Source organism: Ictidomys tridecemlineatus (genome assembly GCF_052094955.1).
Source record: "Ictidomys tridecemlineatus isolate mIctTri1 chromosome 5 unlocalized genomic scaffold, mIctTri1.hap1 SUPER_5_unloc_1, whole genome shotgun sequence".
NCBI lineage: Eukaryota > Metazoa > Chordata > Mammalia > Rodentia > Sciuridae > Ictidomys > Ictidomys tridecemlineatus.
Genome location: NW_027520954.1, coordinates 602906 through 627414, shown reverse-complemented (window position 1 = coordinate 627414; position 24509 = coordinate 602906). Strand labels below are relative to the sequence as shown.

General features: G+C 42.2%; 1 protein-coding gene across 2 annotated transcripts in view; it reads right to left on the bottom strand.

Moving 5' to 3' along the window:
* LOC144372255 (synaptic vesicle glycoprotein 2B-like) overlaps positions 1 to 24509 on the bottom strand; it is a 95142-nt gene that overhangs the window by 6228 nt on the left and 64405 nt on the right. The window contains exons 6-10 of one of the 2 annotated variants that reach the window (XM_078035628.1): positions 19664 to 19774; positions 18829 to 18917; positions 15959 to 16123; positions 5735 to 5868; positions 3785 to 3985 (exon numbers count right to left, since the gene is read on the bottom strand). In XM_078035628.1, the coding sequence (XP_077891754.1) occupies positions 3785 to 3985; positions 5735 to 5868; positions 15959 to 16123; positions 18829 to 18917; positions 19664 to 19774 (700 nt within the window). Of the gene's footprint in view, positions 1 to 3784; positions 3986 to 5734; positions 5869 to 12980; positions 13010 to 15958; positions 16124 to 18828; positions 18918 to 19663; positions 19775 to 24509 lie in introns of those variants that run through there. The other variant, XM_078035629.1, reaches the window with a different exon arrangement.

The window sequence follows — 24509 nt, the reverse complement described above, 5'->3', positions numbered from 1 at the left end:
AATAAACTTCAGAGATGTATTGTACGGTACAGTGATGATATTGATGCTAACATATCATATTCCTCAGAATCACTGAAAATAAATTTCAAATGTTTCTCCACAAAAAAAATAATAAGTATGGGTGGTGAGGAGGTCAACGCACTTGACTTAAGCCTGCCACATTGTGTATGTATAGCAGAGAATCACTTTGTAGCCCATAGATATATACAATTTAAATGTGTCAATTAAAATCATTTTAATTTTTTAATTTAAAAAAATGTTTTTTAAATAAATTAAAATTTAAAATAAACTTCAACAACAACAACAAAAAAATATTCTCATGCATCTTACATTCCTGTGGGAACGGGCTACCAAAAGGGAACCTCAGGAAAGGCTGACCTGCTTCCTTTTCCCTCCCATCTCCTCTCCACCCCAAGATCCCTCTGCTTTCTCTGCTCCAGGGTGACTGATGGACATCATTGTCACCTGGGAGGAGAGAGAGGTTGGAGCATTGTTCCTCAACTCCCATTCTGTTTTAGAAACCCCCCACTTTTGTTATTTTTGTTTGTTTGGTTGGTTGGTTGGTGGTCAGTGGCCTCACCTCTCAGGACCACAGCTCCTGCCAGGTGGCTCTTCCTCCAGGCCTCCAGCCCCCTAGGTTCTATGAGGGTGATTTCTCCCCTTGTCCCTGCTGCCACCACCGGGTTGCCTACCTGCCTCATTTGTTCTGAAAACCCCGTCAACATTTCTCAAGCCACCCATCAATACAGTCTCTTCCTCGAAACCAGTGGGGATGGATCTCTTCAGCCAGGACTCGAGCTGATGGAGCTAATGATGAGAGATCTCCTCAAAATAAGACCGGGCCAGATGCGGTGGGTCCACCCTGGGAGCTCGGGAAGCCCAGGTGGGGGCAGGGCGAGGCAGGACAGGTTGCAGCCCAGGAGCAGAGCTGGAGAGGAGGCAGGAAAGCAGATCCCAGACAGCCAGTGGGAAAGCAGGCTTCATTTCCCAGCAGCCATCGGGCTGAAGAGAAAGACAGGCTTTGGCTGCCAAGAACCCAGAGGCCTGGCCTCAGACCCAGGGCTGCAAGGCTAGTACCACGGCTTGCTGATGAGTTGGGAGATGCTAACTGTCCGCCTGGATGCTGCAGACCCTGGGAAGGTAGGGCTGAAAGTAGGTGTCCGTGGTCTCTTTCCCAATTGCTAGGAGAGAACTAGAAGGGGAGGAGACAGGCACCCACGGACCACAAGTGCCATGAGAACCGTGCCCTCTACCCACAGCAGCCCTCAAAGAAACCATGTTAGTTGTTCCTGCTGTAGGTCCCTATAGCCCACAGTCCTCCCACTTTCTAATTTATTCCCCTGTATTTAAGAGGTTTGAGATCCAATTCTAGCTTCACCACTTCGAAACCTGTGTGACCCTGAATGAGTCACTTAACCTCTCTGTGCTGTCTCATTTCCCCATCTGTAAAATGTACATTAAAGTAGTGCCTGCCTCCAAGGGTTATGACAAGGGCTTGATGTGTTAATAATGATAAAATACTTGGAACACAGCCTGACCTATAACAAGCATTTCATAGTGTTAGTTAAATGAAATTTCTAGCTCATGTCTGTCTCTCCCAATCTATCATTTGCTCTTTAAGCACGGAGATATTGACTATCTCCATTACCATTCCAGTCTCATTGCTTCCCACACAGCCTGGCAGAGAATAAGTACTGCATAAATAAATGTTTACTGAGTGAATGAGTGGGTAACAGCCTCATTAGGAAAACTTCTCTCCTCCGCTGTTCACAAGAAGCAACTTCCACCCTGCCAAGAGCCCCAGAGAGTCAGCAGGACAGAGCAGCTCTGCATATTCTATGGGGGGCTTGGTCTGGGGGGCATGGGAAATGCTGTTTCAAAGCAGCTCACCATGTCCCATCGTGACACTGTGGAATGGATATTTACTGAGCACCCAGAATTCACTGCGCACTGACCCCTGGGAGTCCGGCTTCTTCCTAAAGACTCAGGGTACAGAGACCTCTAGAGGAGGCACTGCCCGAGCTCCAAATGAGCTTGCAATCCAGCTCAGAAACAAAATTCTCATAGGAGTCGAATATGGAGAAATTCTAAATGGTAGTTCTAGATCTCTAACTTGGGAGCCCAAGTATGACCTGGGATGATAAGAAGGGGCTTCGATGGCATGGAGAAGGTATCGGCTGTCCTGCTGCCCAGCCTGTCCCCTGAGCCCAGCCTTCCTCCTGCATCCATGGAGAGCTGGACCCACCCCACCTTGCAGTCCCTGCAGTCCCTGCCTTCCCCAGACCTTCCCCAGCTACTTCAAGACCTGGCCAACAGGCTCAGACTCTGGACTCAAGTCCAGCCATCAAGTGGCAGAAGTGTCACATGCCTGCTCTCATGATCTCATTGGAGCAGAGAGATGATTTTAGCAATTATGAAAATGAAGCTTGGGATGGTAAAAGAATGTCTACAGACTCATAAAGCTAATTTTGAAAGAGATAGCCACCTGGCGCTGACACGATGCCACCCTGTGGTACCCTCTGCTGAGAGCGAGGTGCCTCTGGAGAATGCAGGAAAGGGGCCTCCCTCATTGACACGTGACTAAGTGTCAACGCACGGCAGGTGCTTGCCAGGCATGGGGGTTTCAGAAATGAGTAGGTCCCTGTCCCTTCCCTCAGGGGTATCAGAACTGACCAGGGCACAGCCTGTAGCAGGGACAGCTCAGGGTCTCACATCTGTGAGACGACTCTGCAGCCTGCCCATAAGACTAAAAGCTTGAAGTCACGGGCACTTCTTATGCTCACCATTCGGAATATTCATGCTGCTATTTGTCATAATAATATTCCACATGAGTCGAACGCCAGGAAAAGATTGTCTTCTCATGAACACCTGACCCATTTTCTCCGATATAATGACTAGGTGATTTATTTTTGTTTCCCTTTGAGTTTTGGTACTAGGAATCTAGGTATTAATTTTCCTGACCAACTGTATCCCGAGGGCAGATCCTTAATGGCATTTTTATTAATGGGTCTCCTGCCACCCCAGCCCTGGGATGTAAGATGTATTCTAATGTACATTTTCCACGGTCCTCAGTGTGTACTTTTTGTTTCTGGCTCACCATGCATGCCATTATATTGCTGTAACACACAGCTGCAAATCCTGGTGGAACTGAGAGGTGTGTGTGTATATAGCTACCATTTGTGGGAGCCTCCCATGTGCCAAACGTAGCACATGCTTGGGACATGTTATGTTCAACCCTCATCATCCCAACAGCTATCTACAGGTACCTCATCTTACAAATAAGAAACTGAAACCCAGAGAAGTAAAAGACTGTTCTCATCTAACAGTCTCGGGGTGCTCAGATTTCAACATGAGTCTGTCCAACTCCAAAGCCCCATCATTATAGTTAAACAAAAAAAGTAATCTGATTTATGTTAAATCATCAAGCTATCATTTAAGAGCATTTTGCATGTTTGTTTAAAATCCCCTTATGACCCAGGAAGGGCAGATATATTTCATATTCATTTTGAATGCTAATAGAATGAGTGAGGGCCACAGAATCTCTCAGCCTGAAAATGAAAGGGAGTCCTTCTCCTGTGCTAGAGCTCTCAGACTCCTTCCCCAGGACCCTGGGCTTCTGCAGATGCACCTCCTCGGTTCAACTGCACCAGATTCAGTCTTACCTGCTTGGTTTCCTGGACAAGCTTTCTTTAATTTAAATAAATACTCCATGGCCCTAGGGTGCTTGAAAGCCACTGACTGGCCCAGCCCAGCGGAGTCCAGATGGGACACCCTAACAACTCACCGATCATCTTGAGCCTTCCGATTCTATCCATGAGCAGGGCAGAAATGATGTTCCCAGGCAAGACAGAGAGGCTGCCAAGGAAGCTGACGAGGTAAATCAGGAAGTCATTGTCTTCTTCGAAGTCCATGTGGCAGCCCTCCTTCTGCTCCAGGAAGGTGGAGTTGATAAACCGGCAGTTGATGAACTTATGCTTGTAGAGGTCTGGAAAGAGAGAGAAACCTTTGGCTCTTGAGAGTGTAGAGGAGCTGGAGAGAGGGAAAGAGAGGCAGAGATGAAGCTCTGCCCCTTCCGTGAGCAGGCTGGGACCTCAGAGTCAAGGTGATGTGTACCAGGTGTGGATGAAGAGAGGCTTTACACTGAATTGACTTTCAGACATTCAATGACCTGTTCTAATCACCACGAGGAGAAATAAAACCAACGTTAATGGGAGGAACATTTTAAAATGCATCATCTCCCCAGCTGGATAACAGTCCAGTTTATACCAACTGGGTGACTCTGAGGGTCACAGAGGCTGGCCCATTCCTCTGAGGCTACCCGACTTAGGCAAGCAGAACACAAGAGAGTTGGGTCCGTATGGAACCATCCACTCCAGAGCGCCTGCTGTAGTCTGTGCAGAGACTTCATGTTCTTCAAAATAAAAACCGTTTCCTTTGGAAACAATTCACATATCTTCTGACACCTTCAAAGACAAGCTGTCCTAACAGAAAGAGGGTTAGATCGGCTCCCTGGACACCTGGATTTAAGGAGCCAGCCCTGCCACTAAACCCCTGCAACCTCCCTGAACCTGTACCTATAAAATTGGATTATCCCCAGTGCTTCTCCCAGCTCTGACATTTTCTGGCTACAAGTGTTTGCAAAAACCCCTGCGTTAAGAGTATTCGAATGAAGAAGCATCATTAAACATGAAAGAATAAAAAGGCATGCCCAGTTTAATGATAAATAGTAAATTTCTGGAACTCATTGTTTTAAGTTCAGACTAACAGGAAATTCAGAAAGTAAGTCTCATAAGAATATTAAGAAACCGAGGGATATTGGGAGACCAGATATTGAATGGTTTGAGACTGGTTATCACGGAGGGGAAAGATGTTCTTATATAAACTACACTTTGATGCTGGTGCTGGGGAGAAGGCATCCATCTGGACAAGATGCAAGTAGTTTAGTGGAAAGATCACAGACTTTAGGGCCAAATAATTGAAAAATGGATCCAAAATCCCCCATCTAACTGTGGCCTTGAGCAAGTTGCTGAAGTCCGAGTTTCCCTAACTGTAAAGTGGGGATAACAATAGTATATTTCTCAACTGAGATAAGGTAAGTAAGGTCCCTGGTAACACACAGTTAGTTTCCTTATGTTCCAACTCTATTCGATATTTTATAAATCTCTAACAAGAATAATGAGGAGTAGTGGATGAGTGGAATTTCATGATTTTTTTAAATCATGGAAACTTAAAATGGTATGCTCCTAAAACAGTATTAGCATTTGTTTTACGCACAAAATTTGAACAAAGGCAATTTTCTCTTTTCATTTTTTAATCATGAAAACATAAGTTTTGAGTTATGTAAGATTCCTATTAGGCAAAGTCTTTAAGAATGTATTCTGTGCAAAAAACGCAGCCCCCTGGAGTGCTGGTTTTTATTGGTGTCACACTTTGTTTCTACCAAAGGGCCCTAGTGTATACCATCAGCCTCATCAAGATGTGAACACTTGGCCAGAACTTTGGTTTCTAATTTTTTGTGTGACAAAAACAGACACAGATAAACTAAATGTTTGGTGAAGGCTGTGTACCTAATTTGTGCCATTCCTGGGGCTAGAGCCCATCTCTCCTCCCTAAGGCTTGGCACTAATATCTACAAACTCTTCCCTCCTCCTAAAGCTTACAACTGAGTGTGCTGGTTCTTAGCCTACACTGATCCACCCCTGCTGCCTTCCTCCCACTCCACCCACCTTCTCACCTGTGTTATAAAAGACGGTTGATTCAATGGTGCAGTTTTTGAAATAGGTGTCAGTAGATGTAACATCTTCAAAATAACATTCATCAAAGAATGTGTCCTCGAAGAGTACGTGCTTAAAGTACATCTTTGTGAACCTGTGGGAGAGATGTGAGCCTCTGAGTGATTCTTCCAGGAAAAGAAAAGAGACTTGAGACCAAAATGGAAAACATAGAAAGACAAAATAAGAACCGCATGACAAAAGGTGCTGGAACACTACTTTCAACCCAGATTGTTTCTGCATTTCTTAGCTGTTTAGTTAATTAGTGAGAAAGGCCTTCAGAACTACAGAAGTCAGGGTCCAGTCCAGGTCTGTATGGGGTACTGTACACAAATCGGGGATTCCCAAATGAGAGTCCATGGACCCTCCCCCATCAGAATCACAGAAGTGTGAAACAGTGTCAATGAAAATATGGTAACAGTTCACTTTCTCCAAGGCTTTAAAAGCATGCAGATCCCTTGGCTGGTCCTATAAGGTCTGGAAGTAATACAATGGTGAAGAAGGCCTGATAATCTTTACTTTTAAAATTGCCCCAACAAAGATGTAAGGAAATAGGCATTTTCATTTACCCTGGTGGTAGAATTTAATCAAGGCAGCCTCTTTGGGAAGCAATTTTGCAAAATTTAAAATTCACATTCCCTTTCACCTAGGAATACCATCTCTAGGAATTTGTCTTACATATATTTATTCATACAGTTGAAGAGACACATTCACTGGTCTTTATTGTGACATTGGTAATGTTAGTAATGGATTATCGCACACATACAAACAAACATACATACTAGATAGAGGATAGACAAACACCATATAACAGAATACCATGTATGATATAGCCAATGAGGCTGATCTACATGTGTTAATACAGAATAATCTTAAAGATACATTGCTAAGTGAAAAACATCAAGATGCAATATAAAGTTCACAGAAGGTGACCATTCATGTAAGAAAAAAGATGGTCTGTGTGGTTCCAATATATACTCTCCAAATATATGTAGGGAGTTACACAGGAAACAAGTGCTGGGATCTGAGGAGATGCAAAAGGGGATAGAAATGAGATAAACTTCACTTTTACTTTATATCATATTACTTTCTCACTTTAAAAAACTCAGCTAATAAGGGGGTAAGTCATCAAGATGATCATGAGGTCCAGCCACCTTTGGGATCCACTTGCATTATTCCAATTTCTGCATTATCTTACAAAGAACAATATCACATTTAAGAATCTACCTCACATTCATTGACACCTTCTGTTGCTTGGTCAAATTTTGCAGGCTGCAAGCTTTGCTTTTAGCTATATCTCCATTTGTGAGTGATCACAATCTGTTCATTCATTCATTGTCTAGTCACTCATTTATATTTCCCATCTTCAGCAAAAACCTGCTGAGCATGGGACTGGGAGCTATTAATATAGAGTAGAAGCCACCGTCCCTGCCCTTTGGTCTAATTGGTGAAAAGAACAGGCATTAGACAACAAGGATACAGTGGGAATCACAGGGACAGAGCGGGCAGAGAGACCTGAGGGTCACTTTTCTTCAGGCTCCAAGATAATTCACTCCCAAACACATATGAAGGCCAGTGTCTATCTTGCCACATAGTGTTCTACTCAGAGATCTAACCTAGAGTCACCTAAAATTAGCTTCTGCAAAACGGCCTCCCACCCAATAAGAAGAGTAAGTACTTGTCAAAGGGAGATGCCCAGACCCTCACATCAGAATGAAGAAGAAGGTTATTATTAAACATATGGCTTCCTAGGTTCCAACCTGACCTTGTAAATGATAATGATCATCGGAGGCAACAGGCCATTATAGTACTTACACAAAGATTTGAAAATCATTGGTCTAGAAAACCAAATTATTTTGAATATTTTTTTCCTTTAGGCCAAATTTGCTACAGGGTTTGAAAAACAGGGGCTTCCAAACATTGTCATGTACGCTTTCATTTCCATAAGAAAAACCAATTGGTAAGCCTTTTATTTCAGGAAGCTGCCTGTGACTTCAAATTTGCATGGCCTATGTATTTACTCAGGACAGCTATTCCTGGAGACTGTCTCTGGCCTTTGCCTGTCTTAATATATCCTAATGTTCAATATAATAGTAGGCTGGCAATGCGGCCTTCAGTGATAATTTAATAGTCTTCCAAGGGTGGGTGAGAAAGCAGAGCCATAAATCATAAATGAGTCTGACGCAGGCAGATCTTAAAATGTATCTCCAAGTGGGTTATTAAAAGCCGAAAGGATGAAAGAGATGAACGGAGAAAGGGCCAGCACATGCTTTATGAGTCTTTATATGAATCATCTCTCCTGATATCTTACATAGTGAACTGGCCCAAGATGCTTAATTCAGGAAAGTTCAGAAGCTGAAGGAAAAATTAGCCAAAGGATAAGTATCTTGTGGAACTTTTCTTTTAAGGATTCAGAGTCATTGAGGGTCCAGGGCCTACGACAGAATGAGGATTACAAGAACTTAATTCAGTTACCCGCATTGGAGGTCCAATGCTTAGTCCAACAAAGGATCTGAATTTGGCCAAAGTCCCAATTATCTAGTCACTATATTTCAGGTTTGATGGTGTCACTCTCCAGAAACTCAGTCTAATTTAAGAGACGATGAAAGAAAACCTAACAATGAAAAAGGTAGTGTGATAAATGTCAAGTTAGAAGTATGAAATCTCATCACCTCCAAGGGGGCTCTTGTGATCCAGTGGAGTAAGGCATAAGGCAACTTGCCTGAAGGACAAGAAAAATTCTAGAAACAAAGACGAGGAAGGTGATTCTAGGCAGAGAGAACAGCAGGTACAGAAGTAGAGGCAGGTTATGTAAACCTGATAGTGGTTTAAATCTTTCATATCCTCTCCCCAAAAGTTCAAAAGTTCCTGTGTTAGGCAATGTTCTGGATTATGAGAGTTGGAACCTCATCAGTGAATTAATCCATTTGATGTTGTAATAATTTGAATGAGCTACTGGGTGTTAACCATGGCCAGATGGCACATGGCTACAGAGAGCAGGTCACTAGTGGCATGATCTTGGACTACATCTGTCCCTGGCTTCTTGCTCTCTCTCACTCTTTCTGTTTCCCAGCTACTCTGAGCTGATAGCTTTCCTCCACCACACCCTTCCTCCATGACGTTCTGCCTCACCTCAGCCCCAGACAAATGAATGCATCTGACCATGGACTGAGACCTCTGAAACCATGAGCCTTACAAAATAAACATTTCCTCCTCTAAGTTGTTCTTGTTGGGTATTTGTATCACAGCTATGAAAAGCTGACTAACACAGTGCCCTTGAGTTGGCTTCTTTTTTAAGTAGAGAATTCACTTTCACATACATTACATCAATTTTCAGGGAGAAAATAATGAATGTGTTTCCTGGAAGTCCACGTCCATTCATATTCTATAAGCCCTGCAGGCACAGTGAAATGAAACAGAGTCCTTTAGGAAAGAGGTAGAGCCCTAGTCTCTCCCTTGTTAATTCCTTAAGCAAAACAAAAGGATCATTCACTTCAGAAAATTCATGCTTGAATCTAATTTCCTTAGAGATTGGAGGAAGCAATCTTGCCTGATACTTTGTATAATTGGTTGTATTCCACACACATTAGGCATCAGGCATTTTCCCCAGGTCTAGTAACATTCTCCAAAAACTAAAGAGACCAACCTTTAGGACTTGACCACTAAGAGATCTTGGGCAAGTCAGCTTTCCTCCCTAGGCCTTCGCTTAAGAATCTATAAAACAGGGGCATGGAGATGGCTTTTTCCAGCTTTATTTTCTAATTCTCTAAATAAGGAGCACCCTAACTTCCTCAGGAACCCTGGGGAAGAAGCATATGAATGGACTTAGGAGATGGCTGTCTTTCCCAATACTGAAATATTATTTCATGGAAACCCAGAAAATGTCTATGATAGGAAATCCTAGTGACAGTGTCCATCAAATACTCTAAGGAGATACATTCTTGTGTTTTGATGGATCTACCAGTGAATCCTACTTCCTCTCTCTTTCTCTTACACATAAGGCTATTAAGTACACAAATCATGATACTTCGTGCTTTCTTTCTCTTAACACATTTACTGCTTTTGAAAATAATGACCAAAGCAGAATTTCAAGAACAGAACACAATGCAAAAAGGAAAACAATAAGATAAAAACAATGACTAAAATAGTAGAACAAATTCACATATATAGTTATATACATCCTAAGTCAAACACTAACTATTGCCAAATTCTGGAAACAATTCCAAATCCCTTCAGCTGATGAATGGAAAATCAACATTCAGGGGTGCATACATATCATGAAATACTGCTCCACAATAAAAACAAATAAACTGCTATTCATGCAGCAACATGGATAAACTCTAAATGTGTTATGCAAAGTAAAAGAAGCAAGTTCCAAAGGCTTCAAAGGGTATGATTACATTTCTATGGCATGCAGAAGGTCACTGGCTGCCAAGGGCTGGGGGTTAAAGAAGGAACAAGTACAAAATGGCACAAGAAAATCTGAGGAGTAATGGCCTTATTCTGTACATTGCTTGTGGTGGTGGTTACACAACCATATGCATTTGTCAAAACTCATAGAACTGTACGAAAAAGTAGGAATTTAATTGTCTGTAAATTAAATCTCAATAAAAAAAAAACTCCCAACAAATTTCAGGTAATCATAACAAAATCCAAACCATGTTCACCTACCAACTAGATGGACTCAACATCCTCACACACTGCAAAAGCCTAGCAGAGGAGGAGGGGCACTCACTTCTTCATCTTGATTGTCTGGTACATGCTATCTGCATGCAACCAAAAATTATAAACACATAAAGCAGCAATAATAAAACAGCGTGATGGCAAGGCACAGTCATTGAAAAAATAAGCCACATGACACAAATACTTGAACTATCAGGTAGGGAATTTAATATAATTATTACTGATATCGTTAATTCTTAAAGGAAAAGATAAATAACATGCATGATTGTTGGGGATTTACAACAGTAATGAAAATTCTAAGAAGAGATAAAATTAAAATGCTGGAAAAATTTTAAATGCAATAACTGAGACTAAGCATGCATTTGATGAACTCATCAGTAGATTCATCATAATTAAGAAAGGAATTACTGAAATTTTAATCCCAGAAAAATTACAAAAACTGAAACACAAAGAGGAAAAATAAAGGCAGAACAGAGAAGAGTATCTAAGAGCTATTGGAAAATATCAAACAGACCAGCATAGGTGCATTTGAAATTCAAGAGAGAAAAGAGGGAATTTGGCAGAAGAAATATTTGAATAGACAACTGCAAAGAGTTTTCCTAAAGTAATGAAACAAGGCCAACAGTAAGTCAAGAGAAAACCTCAAGCAGAGTAAATACCAGAAGAAGAAGGAAGAAGAGAAAGGGAAAGATCAAGCCTACGAGGTGCAAACAACTAAATATCAAATATAAAAGGGGAATCTTGAAAGGGGCAAGAGAAAAAAACAAAGATAAGAATATAGTAAACTGGGCCCAGTGATGCACACCTATAATCCCGGCTACTTAGGATACTGTGGCAAGAACATGGCAAATCCAAGGTCAGCTTCAGCAACTTAGTGAGACTCTATCTCAAAATAAAATTTACCAAGAGAGAAAGAGAGAGAGGCAGGGGGAGGAAGGGAGAAGGAAGGGAGGGAGGGAAGGAAGAGAAAGAGAAAGAGCATGAGCAAACACACTGGGGTATGGCTCAGCTGTAGAGTGTTTGCCTCACATGTATGAGGCCCTGGGTTCAATCCCCAGCAGCACAAAAAAAAAAAAAGAACTTATCAGATTTCTTGTGAGAATATCCAAAATATCCTTCTACTCAGTAATTCCACTTCTAAGTATATAGACTAGAAAACATCTTTCATAAGAAGACTTTTTGCAGTACTATTTGTATAGAAAAAAAAAGTTGTCAGTTATTTCAATGTCCCTCAAAAGAACAGACAAATTCACTATGGAATATGCATGAAATGCAATTAAAATTTAATGAAATGAGTTATGCAATTATGCTAACAGAGAAACTTCAAAACCCTGATTTTATGCAAAAAACAAGTTGAAGAATTTATATAATAGTAATATAGGAATGTGTAATATAATAGTATAGTGTTTATCTAAAATTTGAAAAATATGAAAGGCTACAGGACAACTTTTACAATCATATAAACATTTGAGAAAAGTACAAAAGCATGCGTGAAGGTAAAGCACCAATTCATGACAACAGTGACCAGACAGGGAGAGGAATAGTATCAAGGGTGTTCACACAGTGGGCTGGGAATGTTGCTCAGAAGTAGAACACGTGCCTTGAATGTGGAAGCCCTGGGTCCCATCCCCAGCACCAAGAGCAAACAAAAAAAGAAAGGAAGGAAGGAAGAAATGAAAATTCACACAGTGAGTTTAATCTATTTTAAAATCTGAAGTAAACGTATCATAGATTTTATAAAGCTAAAAAAAGGTGCTCTGAATAGAGTTGTTTGTATCATTCTCTAGTCTTTGCAAATTTGAAATATTTCACAATAAAAAAAAGAGAAGGCATCAAACAATAGTTATTTGCATATGGTGGGATTATATAACAATAATGAGGAAAACTGTTAGAATGAATAAAAGCTCTGATACAAAATAAACATCTAAAAATCAATAGAATTAAATAAACTAATAAGAATAAATAAATAACAATTTAAAATCTGTTATTATTGGCAATAACATATGCAAATGGTTGATGGGGGAGAGCCATCCCATTTTCAATGACCAAAATATAAAATATCCAGGAAGACTCCCAACAAGAACATGTAGGAACTTTATTAAGCTACAAATTTTACTGAGAAATTGTACTAACTCTGAAATACGATGGACATTCCACACCAGTATTATCCCTTCCCATGTGGAATCCAAAACTGAGACAGTTCTGAGCTTTCCCAAGACGGCTCACCTAGTTGCTGACCAGTCAAGGAGGAACTCAGCTCTGGCTGCTTTCTCAGACCTAGAAGTCAGCAGGTGTGTTTGCTCATTTCCCACCAGCAGCATTTTCAAAGACTTTTTACTAAAATTTGGTAATTTTAGTAGTTGAAAAAAAATCTTAAGAGACTATCAGTGCGGCGAACATTTCTGTGTGAAGTGTGACATGACCTCCTCTTTTCTTCTTGTGCATGGTTTGCCTTCTCTCTCTCCTCTCCCTACTTCATTTTAGAGCTAAATCTTATAAACATCCCTTTCATTCTGAGCTCCTCACCTTCGATTCTTCATGGGTAAATCATCGGTGTAGAGGGTTGGACATTCCCATTTAAGACTCCAATCCTGAACCTGAAGAACACAAAGCAAGTTCCCTTGCAGCTCTGAGGAGACCTGGGATCAGGACCCTACTTCCTGGATCATGACCTATTGCTGAGGAATGCCCTTCCCCCATCCCCACCCTGTCAAACAGAGGTCTCCTGCAGGGAGGAGAGGGCAAGTGAGTTCATTAATTAGTTAACGTGTATTCTGAAATGAAAACTAATCCTGTCTTCAATGGATAATAAGGAAAACCTGACATTTTGTCTCAGGGTTTGAAACATGAACTTATTATTTTGTCTTTCTTGCACTTTTCAAAACTTCACAAATTCTGAAGCCAAGGCTGTGTGGAATTCAGAGCCACCTGGTCCTGTAAGATGCACCAGGAGGCAGCAGACAATGCTTTGGGAACAGACTGAAACTAGTCTGCATTTTTTGTTTCTTTGGGGGGTCAAAGAGATTGGTCTTGCAGCAGGAAAACTTTTAGGTTTCAAAAGGATGAAGTTTGAAGCCTGTGTATACAGAAATCATTTTCTCCCAAGTTTAATAGTAAATAAATAAATAAGTTATTTTTATCTAAATTTTAAAGCAGCAAAGTGTGGATAATGTTGAACATGGAATACTGGCACACAGGGGAGAAATGCCCCCCAATCAAGCTGAAGAACAGATTCATGCCTAATTCCTCAAGTTTGGGGTTTTCAAAGGAAAGGTGTTATCCACGTTATGACCAGCAGATGGCAACATAACTCAAGAAAAGAAGCTGACTTCTTAAAACTCAGACACAGAAGTTGTAGTTAGTTCTCGCAATTCTTGAAGGAATCTATATACACATTTGAAACAGAAATGTGGAAGAACACCTGTGTTTACAGGAAGAGTGTTCATGAGTGCTCTCAAACAATCCTTGACATGCCTACTCATTCCCTGACCCTTGGCAAGAACTCTGTGGTCCCCAGGGGTCCTGGATCCTTGAGGGGAAACCAGGACTCTCATTAGCCCTTTCTTCTTTCTCACTCCCACCCAGCAGGCCACTGAAAGTTTGTAGAAACTGATGAAAATTAAAAAGACAGAATGGGTTAAAATTCCTCACTTTCTACATAGCTAAGTCTTTCAACTCTATTATAAATTACAAGGATTCTGGCTTTTCAATTAAATTTTTAATGAAGAAAACATCATGCCAATCAGGGCCTCTGTGGACATGAAGAGTCTCCCAAAGGGAATGATATTTATAGTGGACAGTATTCACATGAGATCTGGAATTCTGGGAGGGGAGACAGACATTTCTATTTATATTAGCTATGTGACCCTGAGCAAGTTACTCAACCTCACTCAGTTTCTGTTTCCCACCTGAAAAATAGCTCAGTTCTGAACTCGAAGAGTTTTTGTGAGAATTAAATGAGATAATTTGCATAAGGCATTTAAAGCAGGAGCTGGCATGGACAGTACAAGTACTCAATATCATTGGCTTCCACAGTTATTACTATCAGCATTATTGCGACTCCTATCATTGTCACTTGTATCACAGTAGGGTGTGATTGAACGTGGAACTTCACAAATGAGACTCCTTTACTGAGTTCATCTCTGCAGGAGTGGTGTCATATCGTGGGTGACAGCTAATCATCCATGGTGTCCCTTGGTTTTCAACATTTCCAAAGTGTTCTCAGAAAGCAGGGATGACATTTCTTCCTTGGTATGCCAACATCAGGTGCCCTGGCTCTTATTCAAAATCTCAGAGGTGAAACATCTTGGGGGAACAGCTTCAAACATCATCCGTGTCGGAGCTGCTGTCCCTGGAGCAGATTAAGGTCACTCTGAGCAAGCAGTCTATGCGTGTGTGGCTATCTGGGCATGTGGGTGTGTGGAGCTCCAGCATTTTTTAAAAAACCACCTGAAAATCTGAATCCCATGTCTAATGATACTCCTTCCTACTGCTTCCTAAAGCAAATGCAAAATGTGTTTCTTTGAATAAGAGAAGGAGGAAGAAACAAGAAACATATAGAGACAATACCATACCCAAAGGTCACATATTTGTCAAAGTCATATTCCCCCTTTGGCTTCCCACTTTCTTATCCCAAGTAACAGCGACCTTTGCTAAGGTCATTAAGAGCAATGGGGGACTAGACTCCAGCAGGAATCTGCCAGATCTCCCCCACCACAGGGTCCTTTCCCACAGTCACCACAGGCGGGGACTTTACCAGGATGCCAGACACAGCTGAGAGCAGGTGAGGGGAGGTCTACTATTTGGGGCTGTTAATTGTGTGTGGTGATGGTAAAGAAGGAGCAGTTTATGTCCTTGACACTGAACCATCTGGGCCATGATATTTCTGATGCCACCGCAAAGCAAGTAGCACTCAAACACTGATCATTCACAACCCGGGAGCTTGCTAAGTGTAATTTGAGAAGGGAAACAGCAGCAGGTTCATACTCAGCTTAGAGAAGAGTGTGATCTGGGATAAACTTTCCTAATGTCCTGCCCTGACCCATCATGAGATTTTCAGAGAGTAGCCTCAAAGAGGCTAATACTACACGGATACGTTTTCCCCTGAAGAACACCACCTCTGGTTGACAACAGAACATACTGACCCACCCTATGAGGTTACGTTAAGTGAAAGAATTTTAAAAAGTAGTGTCATAACAGGCCCAGCATGGAGAAGCTCCAGTTCTCAGTAAAGATGGCCAGATTGACTGTCCTCAGCCCAGTGTCTCATCCTCAGATGAATTAGCCATGGCCAAGAGACAGGAGTGACAGAGGTCAGCCCAATATGACTCAAGCCACCAGGATTACTGTGTCTCTAGCAGCCACAAGAGGTGTGATGATGGTCGCATCCTCAGAGCTCATTCCCTGCCATGCTGAACTCTTATTTTCCCAATGGCTCTTTCCCAAGGACATCCCAGTGGACACCGTCACCCTGACCCGAGGAAAGCCCATCGTCCCACACTTACTTATCATTTACAAGTTTCCCGTGTTGGTGGATCTGATTTTCCATCGTGAAGTTGATTGTGGCACCATACACGTGCTCACCAAAGAATACCTTCATTTTAGACTTGTATTCTTCATCTTGAAAATACCGGATCATATCGGGAAACCAGACCGTCAGGCCATAGTAACTGTAACGAGGAAGACGGACAGTCTGAGCAGCCGTGTGATTGAATTCCTCAGAACCAGAGTCTGCATTCCTCACTAGAGGGAGATCAGACTCCTTTCAGACATAGGAATTTGGTACACGAATAGAAAAATCTAATGATATGCCTCATCATAAGGAAAACTTAGGACCATCTCCACAGATTTGGATTTGATTTTAAAAAATCAGTCTTGATTTTAGAAACACCACGGAGTAAGGTTTGGTGGACACTTCCTTAATACGTAAGGAATAAAAATCACATTTCAGTTCAAACAGCAGAATCTTAGTGAATCATGAAATACTAAAGACATTGCCAGTAACATCAGGAACAGGACAAAACATCACCATCACTTACTTTAACAGAACACTGCAGGTCTTCACCAATTCAGATGAGGGAAAAAACTTAGGAATGTCACAAATTGCAAAGCAAGAGGTAAAACTACCTCTACAGGCAGATGATATGATTTTTATGCCTGGAAAACTCAAAATAACCAACTCAAAAAAATGAGCATTAAACATATGAAAAAAAGATGCTCAACTCTATAGATAGAAAGAAAAATACAAATTAAAATCACACTGTTAGTTCTCATCACAGATTGTCAAAACACCAAAGTTTGCAAAATCACTCTGTAGGTTAACAGGTGCTGTCATAAATGCTGAGGAAAAAGACAAAATTGAACAATGCCTTGTGGAGGAGGACTTGTCGATGCCTAAAAATATGACAGATGAACTGGACCCTTTGACCCTTTAGCTCTACTTGCAGGAATCCATTCCATTGATAAACCAGTCCCCACAAAAAGTAGCTTACAAACACGGCTCCTCATTTTGGCATTGTTTACACAACAAAAATCTGGAACTGTCCCACCAGTCCTGCAATGAGGGCCTGGTTGAATAAATTGTGATAATTTACAGTGGGGGGCTAGGCAGAGGAACTATGTGCTATAAAGAATGAAGAAAACCTTAATTTACTGGCATGGAGAGATTTCCAGAATACATCACTGAGTGTAAAAAGCAAATGCAAAATGTGTTTCTTTGAATAAGAGAAGGAAGAAGAAACAAGAAATATATATGCATGTACATGTATATATATATATATATGTATATATATATCGTGTGCGTATACACACACATACAATTATTTGTTTACATTTGCAAAAAGAATCACTGGGATAATAAATAGAAAAATGGAAGGTGATTACATACTGGAGGCAGAAGGGAGTGGGTGGAGGGAGAGGGAACGGATTCAAGATTCCTGTGTTGTTTCAACATTTGAATGCATTACCTATTCAATGAAATTAAATTAAACATAAATAAATATGAATAAAACATTTTTAACACCATCAGTGAATTAATCCTAGTGTCTGTCCTTTGACTCCTAGTTGGGATTGAACAATTTGAGGGATGCTAGTTCAGGCTTCTTCTATACCTTTAGCTGTTTGTTTGCGTCTCAAAGGTCAGGTCTCCACACACAGGTGCTGGAGAACATTAAGTCTCCCCATGTTGTTCCCACAATCAGAGGTCATGAGAGCCCCTTTGCTTTCCTGGGGTGAAGGAGTATTTGGGGATACAGGTGGTGGTGAACAAAGCAATTTCCCAGATAGAAGTTTAAAATATTGTTAATATTTCCAAGTTGATAATAGCAATATATTGAGTACTTATTAAGTGCCAGAAACTATTGCAAGTACTTGAAACATACAGTAAAACGTCCCTACAATGCCCCCAAGTGGGCTCCAAAACACACATAAAGAGTAAAGTCATGTTAGCTGGAGGCCACTGGAGTGACTTGGTGTAAGCCTGCAACTTCTCAGAGGAGTCAGCTAAGCACCCCTTTGCTGCAGGGCAATGTTGCATGGGTCCCCTGTTCAATCTTTCCTATATTCTCAGCAACATATATTTGTCTTCTCCACACTTGTTCCCTGCTACCTCTCTGTGAACAGAAACTTTTTCCCATTCAGGTGTCAACTCTTAGGAAAGGATGGAACTTGTAGGTAAATCCTGATTTGCTCAAAACATTGGGAAATTCCATCCCCTTTATTATGATGAATTTAGCCTGTAAGCCACCTCTGCCTACTTTAACAGGAGGGAAAACTGACTGGGAACCTTCAGAGAAAAGTTCTCTGGCATTAAAAAAGGAAGTTCTGTAATGAGCAATTTGCTAACAATTAGCAATTAGCAATCAGTTAACAATATCATATTGTTTACTTGAAATCTGCTAAAAGGAGAGATCATAAGTGTTCTCAACACACACACACACACACACACACACACACACACACACACACAGACGTTAGCTATATGATGGGCACACTCATTAGCTTGATTGAGGCCACTAATTTACAATGTGTGTGTTTATGAAAACATTAATTTATAAACCTTAAATAGACACAATAATTATGCATCAATTATACCTCAGTATGGATGGGAGAGGGAGTCAGGACAGAATACATCCTGCAGTCACCATGAGAGCCAGCCTGAAGCTGAAACCCCTCCTGCAGTCCACTTCTCCCAGAATTCTTGCTGGGACTAAATATTTCCTCTAACAGAAGCCACTAGCATATGCTGCCTGTTCCCTGCAGCCAAACGCATCCGCTCTGATACAAACTCTCCAAGTTAGAACCCGTTATCCTCCATGTGCAAAGGAAGAAACTGAGGCACAGGGGAATGGAGGAGCTCACATAAGACAGAACTTACCTCAAAGCCATGGTAAACCAGACCACAGCCAAAATCAGCGTGTTCATTCTGTAAGGTCCCATCACACAGTACAGAGCGTTATCCCAGACCTAAAACCCATACCAGAGAAGGTCGGTTAAAGGAAGAAACTTGGGAAAGCCCACGTACCAGATTTTCTAATAAATGGCCTAATCAATGACCTAGAACCCCATGTAGAGAATGTGCAATCCATTTTCCCCCAGAGGCAGTAGTTCACATGCCAAGGAGATCCCGTCGCTCTTCTCCTGGGAACACATGCATGTGACAGAAAGCACACCAAATCAGGATTTCAGGGCCCTGAGCAACCCGGAGCAGTGAGGCCTCCTGTGCTGGCAGGGGCAATAGACCACGTGATTATTGACCACACAATATGAGCAATGTCCAGTCTCTACAGACTCTGGCTCGTCAGCCATCTCAATGCTCAATAGCTGACCTGTTCCAGAGAAATGGCTTTGCCCTGTATGAATAATCTTTCCCCTAAGTCACTAAAAACCCCAAGGAGCCATTTATGACATTCACTTCTCTATCCAGCAAGAGACATTGCTTAGCGAGAAGGATGCTTACTCAGGCTGGTCAAGTTCTTGCCTTGAGAAAGATGAGCAAAGGAAAAGTCTGAGGCTCAGGAAGTTTGCACCCTGAGGGCACTTGGCAAGTTAAAGGCAGTCCTGGGCTGGAACCCCACATCCCCCACAAGATGCTTCCTCTCCAGCTCCCTGTTCTGGTTGATAAAGTGTTCTGGGTTTTTATTCTTCATCCACTAAGGTTATGGGTTCCCACGGAGCCATTCTCCCACCCAACATATGTCCCCAGTTCATACCTGCTTGAAAGTGGTACTGAATCTGACCAGCCAGCGCTGGTACCAAGTTCCTGTTGAACTTTGGATCTCAATGAATTCATCCATTTGCTTGGGAGTTTTGATGTGGGAAACCTGAAAAGCAAAGCTGGTGTAGAGAATCTCTACCTCACTTTGTCTTCAGAATTTCATTTCAAAGTCTACCTAATTGACTTGATTAACATATTTAGGTGAGAAGAGTGTGACCCTCTAGTTTTGTGGTTTGGGGCCAAAAGTGTGCATAGTGTCTCTTAGGGAACTTTCTTGGATGGATATATCTCAGTGAAACAAAATGTTCAGAATATTTTTGCTAATTTACACCTTTAGGAGATTTGTATTAGTGGGTCCACAATATACTGGTTTCCCATTTATGTCTGCTTTATCCACAGAAAAGTTGATGCCGCATTAAAATTTACAATTCTGTCCTTAATGGACATAAACATCACAGAAATCTAGAACCCAGACAGATGAGAAGGGATGTTGCTACAACAAAAATACAACAGAGAAATTACAGCCTCCCTGCAATCCCTGAGTTTGCTGGTAGAAATCAAAGAGGGGAAGGGGATAGAGTAGTAGAGCTCAGCATTCCCCTCAAGGGCCCTGGAAAGTTGGTGTGCCAAAGTCACACCCTCCTTCACCATGACAGTGATGTTTAGGCCAATCAGACGCTTACTGTTTGGTGCAGGGCAGGCTGAACTAAGTTGTCTGCAGGGCAGGCTGAATGAATGTTAGCTGCAGGATAACCCAGGCACTCAAACCCCTCTCTGCCTGGTCCTTTATCACCTGTTTGCCTCAAAGCTGAACACTCAACCCCAATCAAGGCTGAACACTCACTCCCACCTATCTGGCTCCTGCCCCATCTGCCTGAAGGCAAAAGAAGACACCCTTAGCAACTACTGTATGATCCAATCATTGTACGCCAACAAGGCAGCTTGCAGACCCAGAGACCCCATTAGATTTGGGCTACAAAAATTCCCTTTTCCCCCTGTTCTTTCTCCCTCCTCCTCCTCTTCCTCCTCCTCCTCCTCCTCCTCCTCCTCCTCCTCCTCCTCCTCCTCCTCCTCCTCCTCCTCCCCCTCCTCCTCTTTTGCACTGCTGCAATAAAGATCTCTTAGTCACTCTGAGTGTCGTGGTCACTTTCTTTCACTTACAGCAACCACTGAAATTATATAACTAGTCACCACTTTAAGGAGATTCCTGACCCCACACATTTTTTAGTCAAATTATCAAGGTTCATGCTTGCAGATCATCTCCCCTAATTCATAGAACAACTAGGAAAGGGTACTCAAAAAAAAAAAACAGTGTCCATCACGTCCCCCAATAAGCCTAAAGTACAAAAAAAATGAGTCCTATGAGTGTCTCCAGCTCTTTCTTCAGCCCAAGGACTGAGAATTTGAGGACCCAATGGAAGAGAAATGGAGATGAGGTTGGAGGATGATCCGCAAGGAGAAGCCGTAGCCTGGTACAGACGCTGGCTCACTGCTGCTTGAGCACCCAGCCTCACCACAGAGGGTCAGGTGCCCACAGGAGAATCTGATAAGGCACAGGCTCTCCCTGGAGTTGGCCTCCCTGAATACACTGAGCCTCCTGGATTCCTCCACCCTCCCAGGTGTGCAAAGCCTCCTTTGCCCAGGGTCACACAGGAAAAGAGAACTGTCACAGCAGGCTACACAGAACTCTCAGTGGCAGCTGGGCTTCAAGTTCAAGTTATCCAATACCCCATGGACATCATGAACCCCAGTGACTCCAAAGGAGGCCAGAGGGGAAGGTTCACACCAAATCAGCAAGCACCTTAGAAAACACTCTCAGAAGCATTAAGACGTGCTTTGCTTTGCTCCTTAGGAAACTAACACCCCATTCCCTAGGGATTTGGGAGTGGGTGTATTGACAACTTCAAGCACAATTACTCTAATTTGTGATTAATTAGAATACTCGTCTTTGATTCAGTCTAGATTAGCAGATGGAAGGGCTGGGGATGTGGCTCCGTGGTATAGTGTCTACCTGGAATGAGAGAGGCCCTGAGTTCAATTCCCAGCATCACGCAAAAACAGATTAGCAAATGGCTTGTGTTCCTTCCAGTCCTGCAGAACATGGGTCCTCAGCAGAATGCTTCAACTCCTGCCACCTTCCAAAGGTTTCTCCAGTGACAACTGCCAGGTGATTCAGAAGCATGTAAGGCTTGAGAAGGAGTTGATTAAAACCTGGGGCACGAGGTGAAAGTGTGGAGGGAGGCACCTAGCCTCAGCCCTAACTGGGATTCTGGCCAGCCCTCATTTCATCTTCTTAGGCTACTGAGAGCATTGAGTCATTTATTTACCGAGGGTTAACTCCACCAGGGAGGTTGAGTACTCACTGATTGACAACCAAGCACGGGCTAGCTATCTGAAGTCAGCCTTCTCTCCCTTCTTTCCTTCCTTCCTTTCCCTCCCTCCCCACGGCCTGTGCACTCATCCACTTCTCAATGGTTCATAGGATCCTAATTTACAGCGATGGAATATTGAACCACAACCTTTTTAAAGTTCCATTTTCCAATTAGTCACAAACTACTAAAAGCAGGGATCTCTGAGGACCTAGGAATTTACATGCTTGTTGGGACAAAACACAATCCCGGACCCCTCATCTCTGATTTCTTCCTGAGCTTTCTTCCCTAGATCCCATTCCTGACATAAGGAACTCTGGTCCAGAAGTAAAAGGCTTAACTTTTGCCTTTGGAAATTGGAGTTTTTATTGATTTGCAGGCTAAGATCTCGTGCTTCAACCTTAGGCTGCTTGTATTTGCTAACATAATTAAATGGGAGGCCATTAGGATTAGGCAGTGCTAATGCTCTGGGCTCCAACACAAGCAAACTGAACCTAACTCCGAATTTAAGAGAAAATTATACTTAAGCTCTGCCAATGACAGGCACTCAACTGACTTTAGTTACATTATCTCGAATTTCCCACCAGGAAAGTCCAAATAAATAAGGCAATTGTTCAAGCTTCAATTAATCTGCTTCCAAGTTCACCTGTGATAGCTTTTCTCCTTGCTCCTCCCGTGGAGCTCCAAATCACTTCTGGGTTGGATCTACCCAAATCACATTCCGCTCAAATAAATCTCTTTAAGATTTCAACATGCCAAAGTTTATCTCTTAAGACATTAGAAGAAGTTGCCAAGAGAGAATACAGGATCACTTCTCTAATAAGGAGTTTCCAGGAGGACAAGCTGAGCTGGTTGGTTTAGAAGGGGTCCTTCCAGAAGCAAAAGGCAGAAGGCCCCGGGAGTATACTGCTATGGAGTAGCTACCATACCAGGGACCAAGGGTAAGACGAGGGACAGGAAGAGCCACTAGTTCCCTGGGGAAAGATGAGGGAAAACATGCAAAATGAGGCAGATAGGACTTATCTATCAGAACCCCTCTTAGGAGGAGAGACCATGCGTGGAATAAATGTTAGTGAACTTCCTGAGGTAAAAGAGATATCAGGGAGATGGGCTCATACTTGAAGGACCAGCAGCTATAGTCATGCGCTAGGAGAAGTTGCTTGAATCCACAAGGAAAAAGAGAGCAAGGGAAAGGAAAGGGGAGACTCCCCACCCCCCCAAAAAAATTAACGGAGGAAAGAGGAGAGAGGATGGGGTGAAGAAGACTGTGTCCTCTGTTGTAATTTCTATTATCCTTAAATTCTCAGTAAGGCTATTAAATTCACAGATGCTAGGTGTGGGTGGTGGTGGAAGGGTGTGTGTGTGTGCATGTGTGTCTGTCTGTCTGTCTGTGTTTTATACCCAGTTGATATCATGCAAAATCAATCCAGCTGATGTGGACTCAGAGGCTGGAGGCAGAAATGAATGACCAGGAAAACATTTCCCAGGAATAAGCAGGAGCTTGGAGAGAAACTTGGACTTCCCCAGGCTAGGGGATGGGGTGGCAGTGGGAGGATGCGGGAATGAGCCAAGTATGGCCAGCCCCCAGTGACCTGGAGCCCAGCTGTGGTATTATGTAAAATCCATCACTGAGAGGGAGGAGTGGGGGATGGAAGACTGGGAGAGCCATTAACATCTTTCATTTGGGGTATTTCTGATAATTCTACATCTTAATAATATTTGTGATAAAACTATTAATCCCATATTTTAGATATTTTAGGAGCACTGGAATTGGGGAAATATGCCTTCAAGCAATTTTTAATAGTTTATAACTTGAATTAATTTATGAAAAACATTCATAACCTTTTTAATAATAACATTTTTTTACAGATACTATTGTTGACAGATACTATTTTACATGTTTACAGATACTATTTTCTTGCTTTTCCCAATGATGAAACAAGTACGGAGAGTGCTTTGCCAAAGGCCACACAGCTAAAAAATATTAAAACCAACCAAGATTTGGACCCACACTGCCTGGCTCCGGATGCAGATGCATAGCCATCCTGGGATTCCATCTGAGAATCAGGAGTGTTAAGCATCAGGTTATCAAGGGCAAACATTTTACTCTAGACTTAAATTATGGAAGCCAAAGAATCAAAAGCATTGAATCAGAAGAAGGTGGGAGTTCATCCAGGAAGGCTTCCTGAGGAAAGGGGTTTGAAGCAGGGCTTAAAGGAAGTTACAGGAACAGTGCACAGAGCTGCCTGGCATAGGCATTCCTTGTGGTTGGCCACAGAGCACAGAGCATAGCAGGCAGGAGCACAGCATCTCTGCAACACGACATCTTAGCAAGAAACAACACTGGCTAATGACCAATGCTGGTAAATGTGTAGAGAAATGGATACCCTGTTTCTGGTGGCACCATAGAGTTGCATAACCCCAATGGAATATAATTTGGAGATATAACTCACAAACTGTAAAAATACCCAT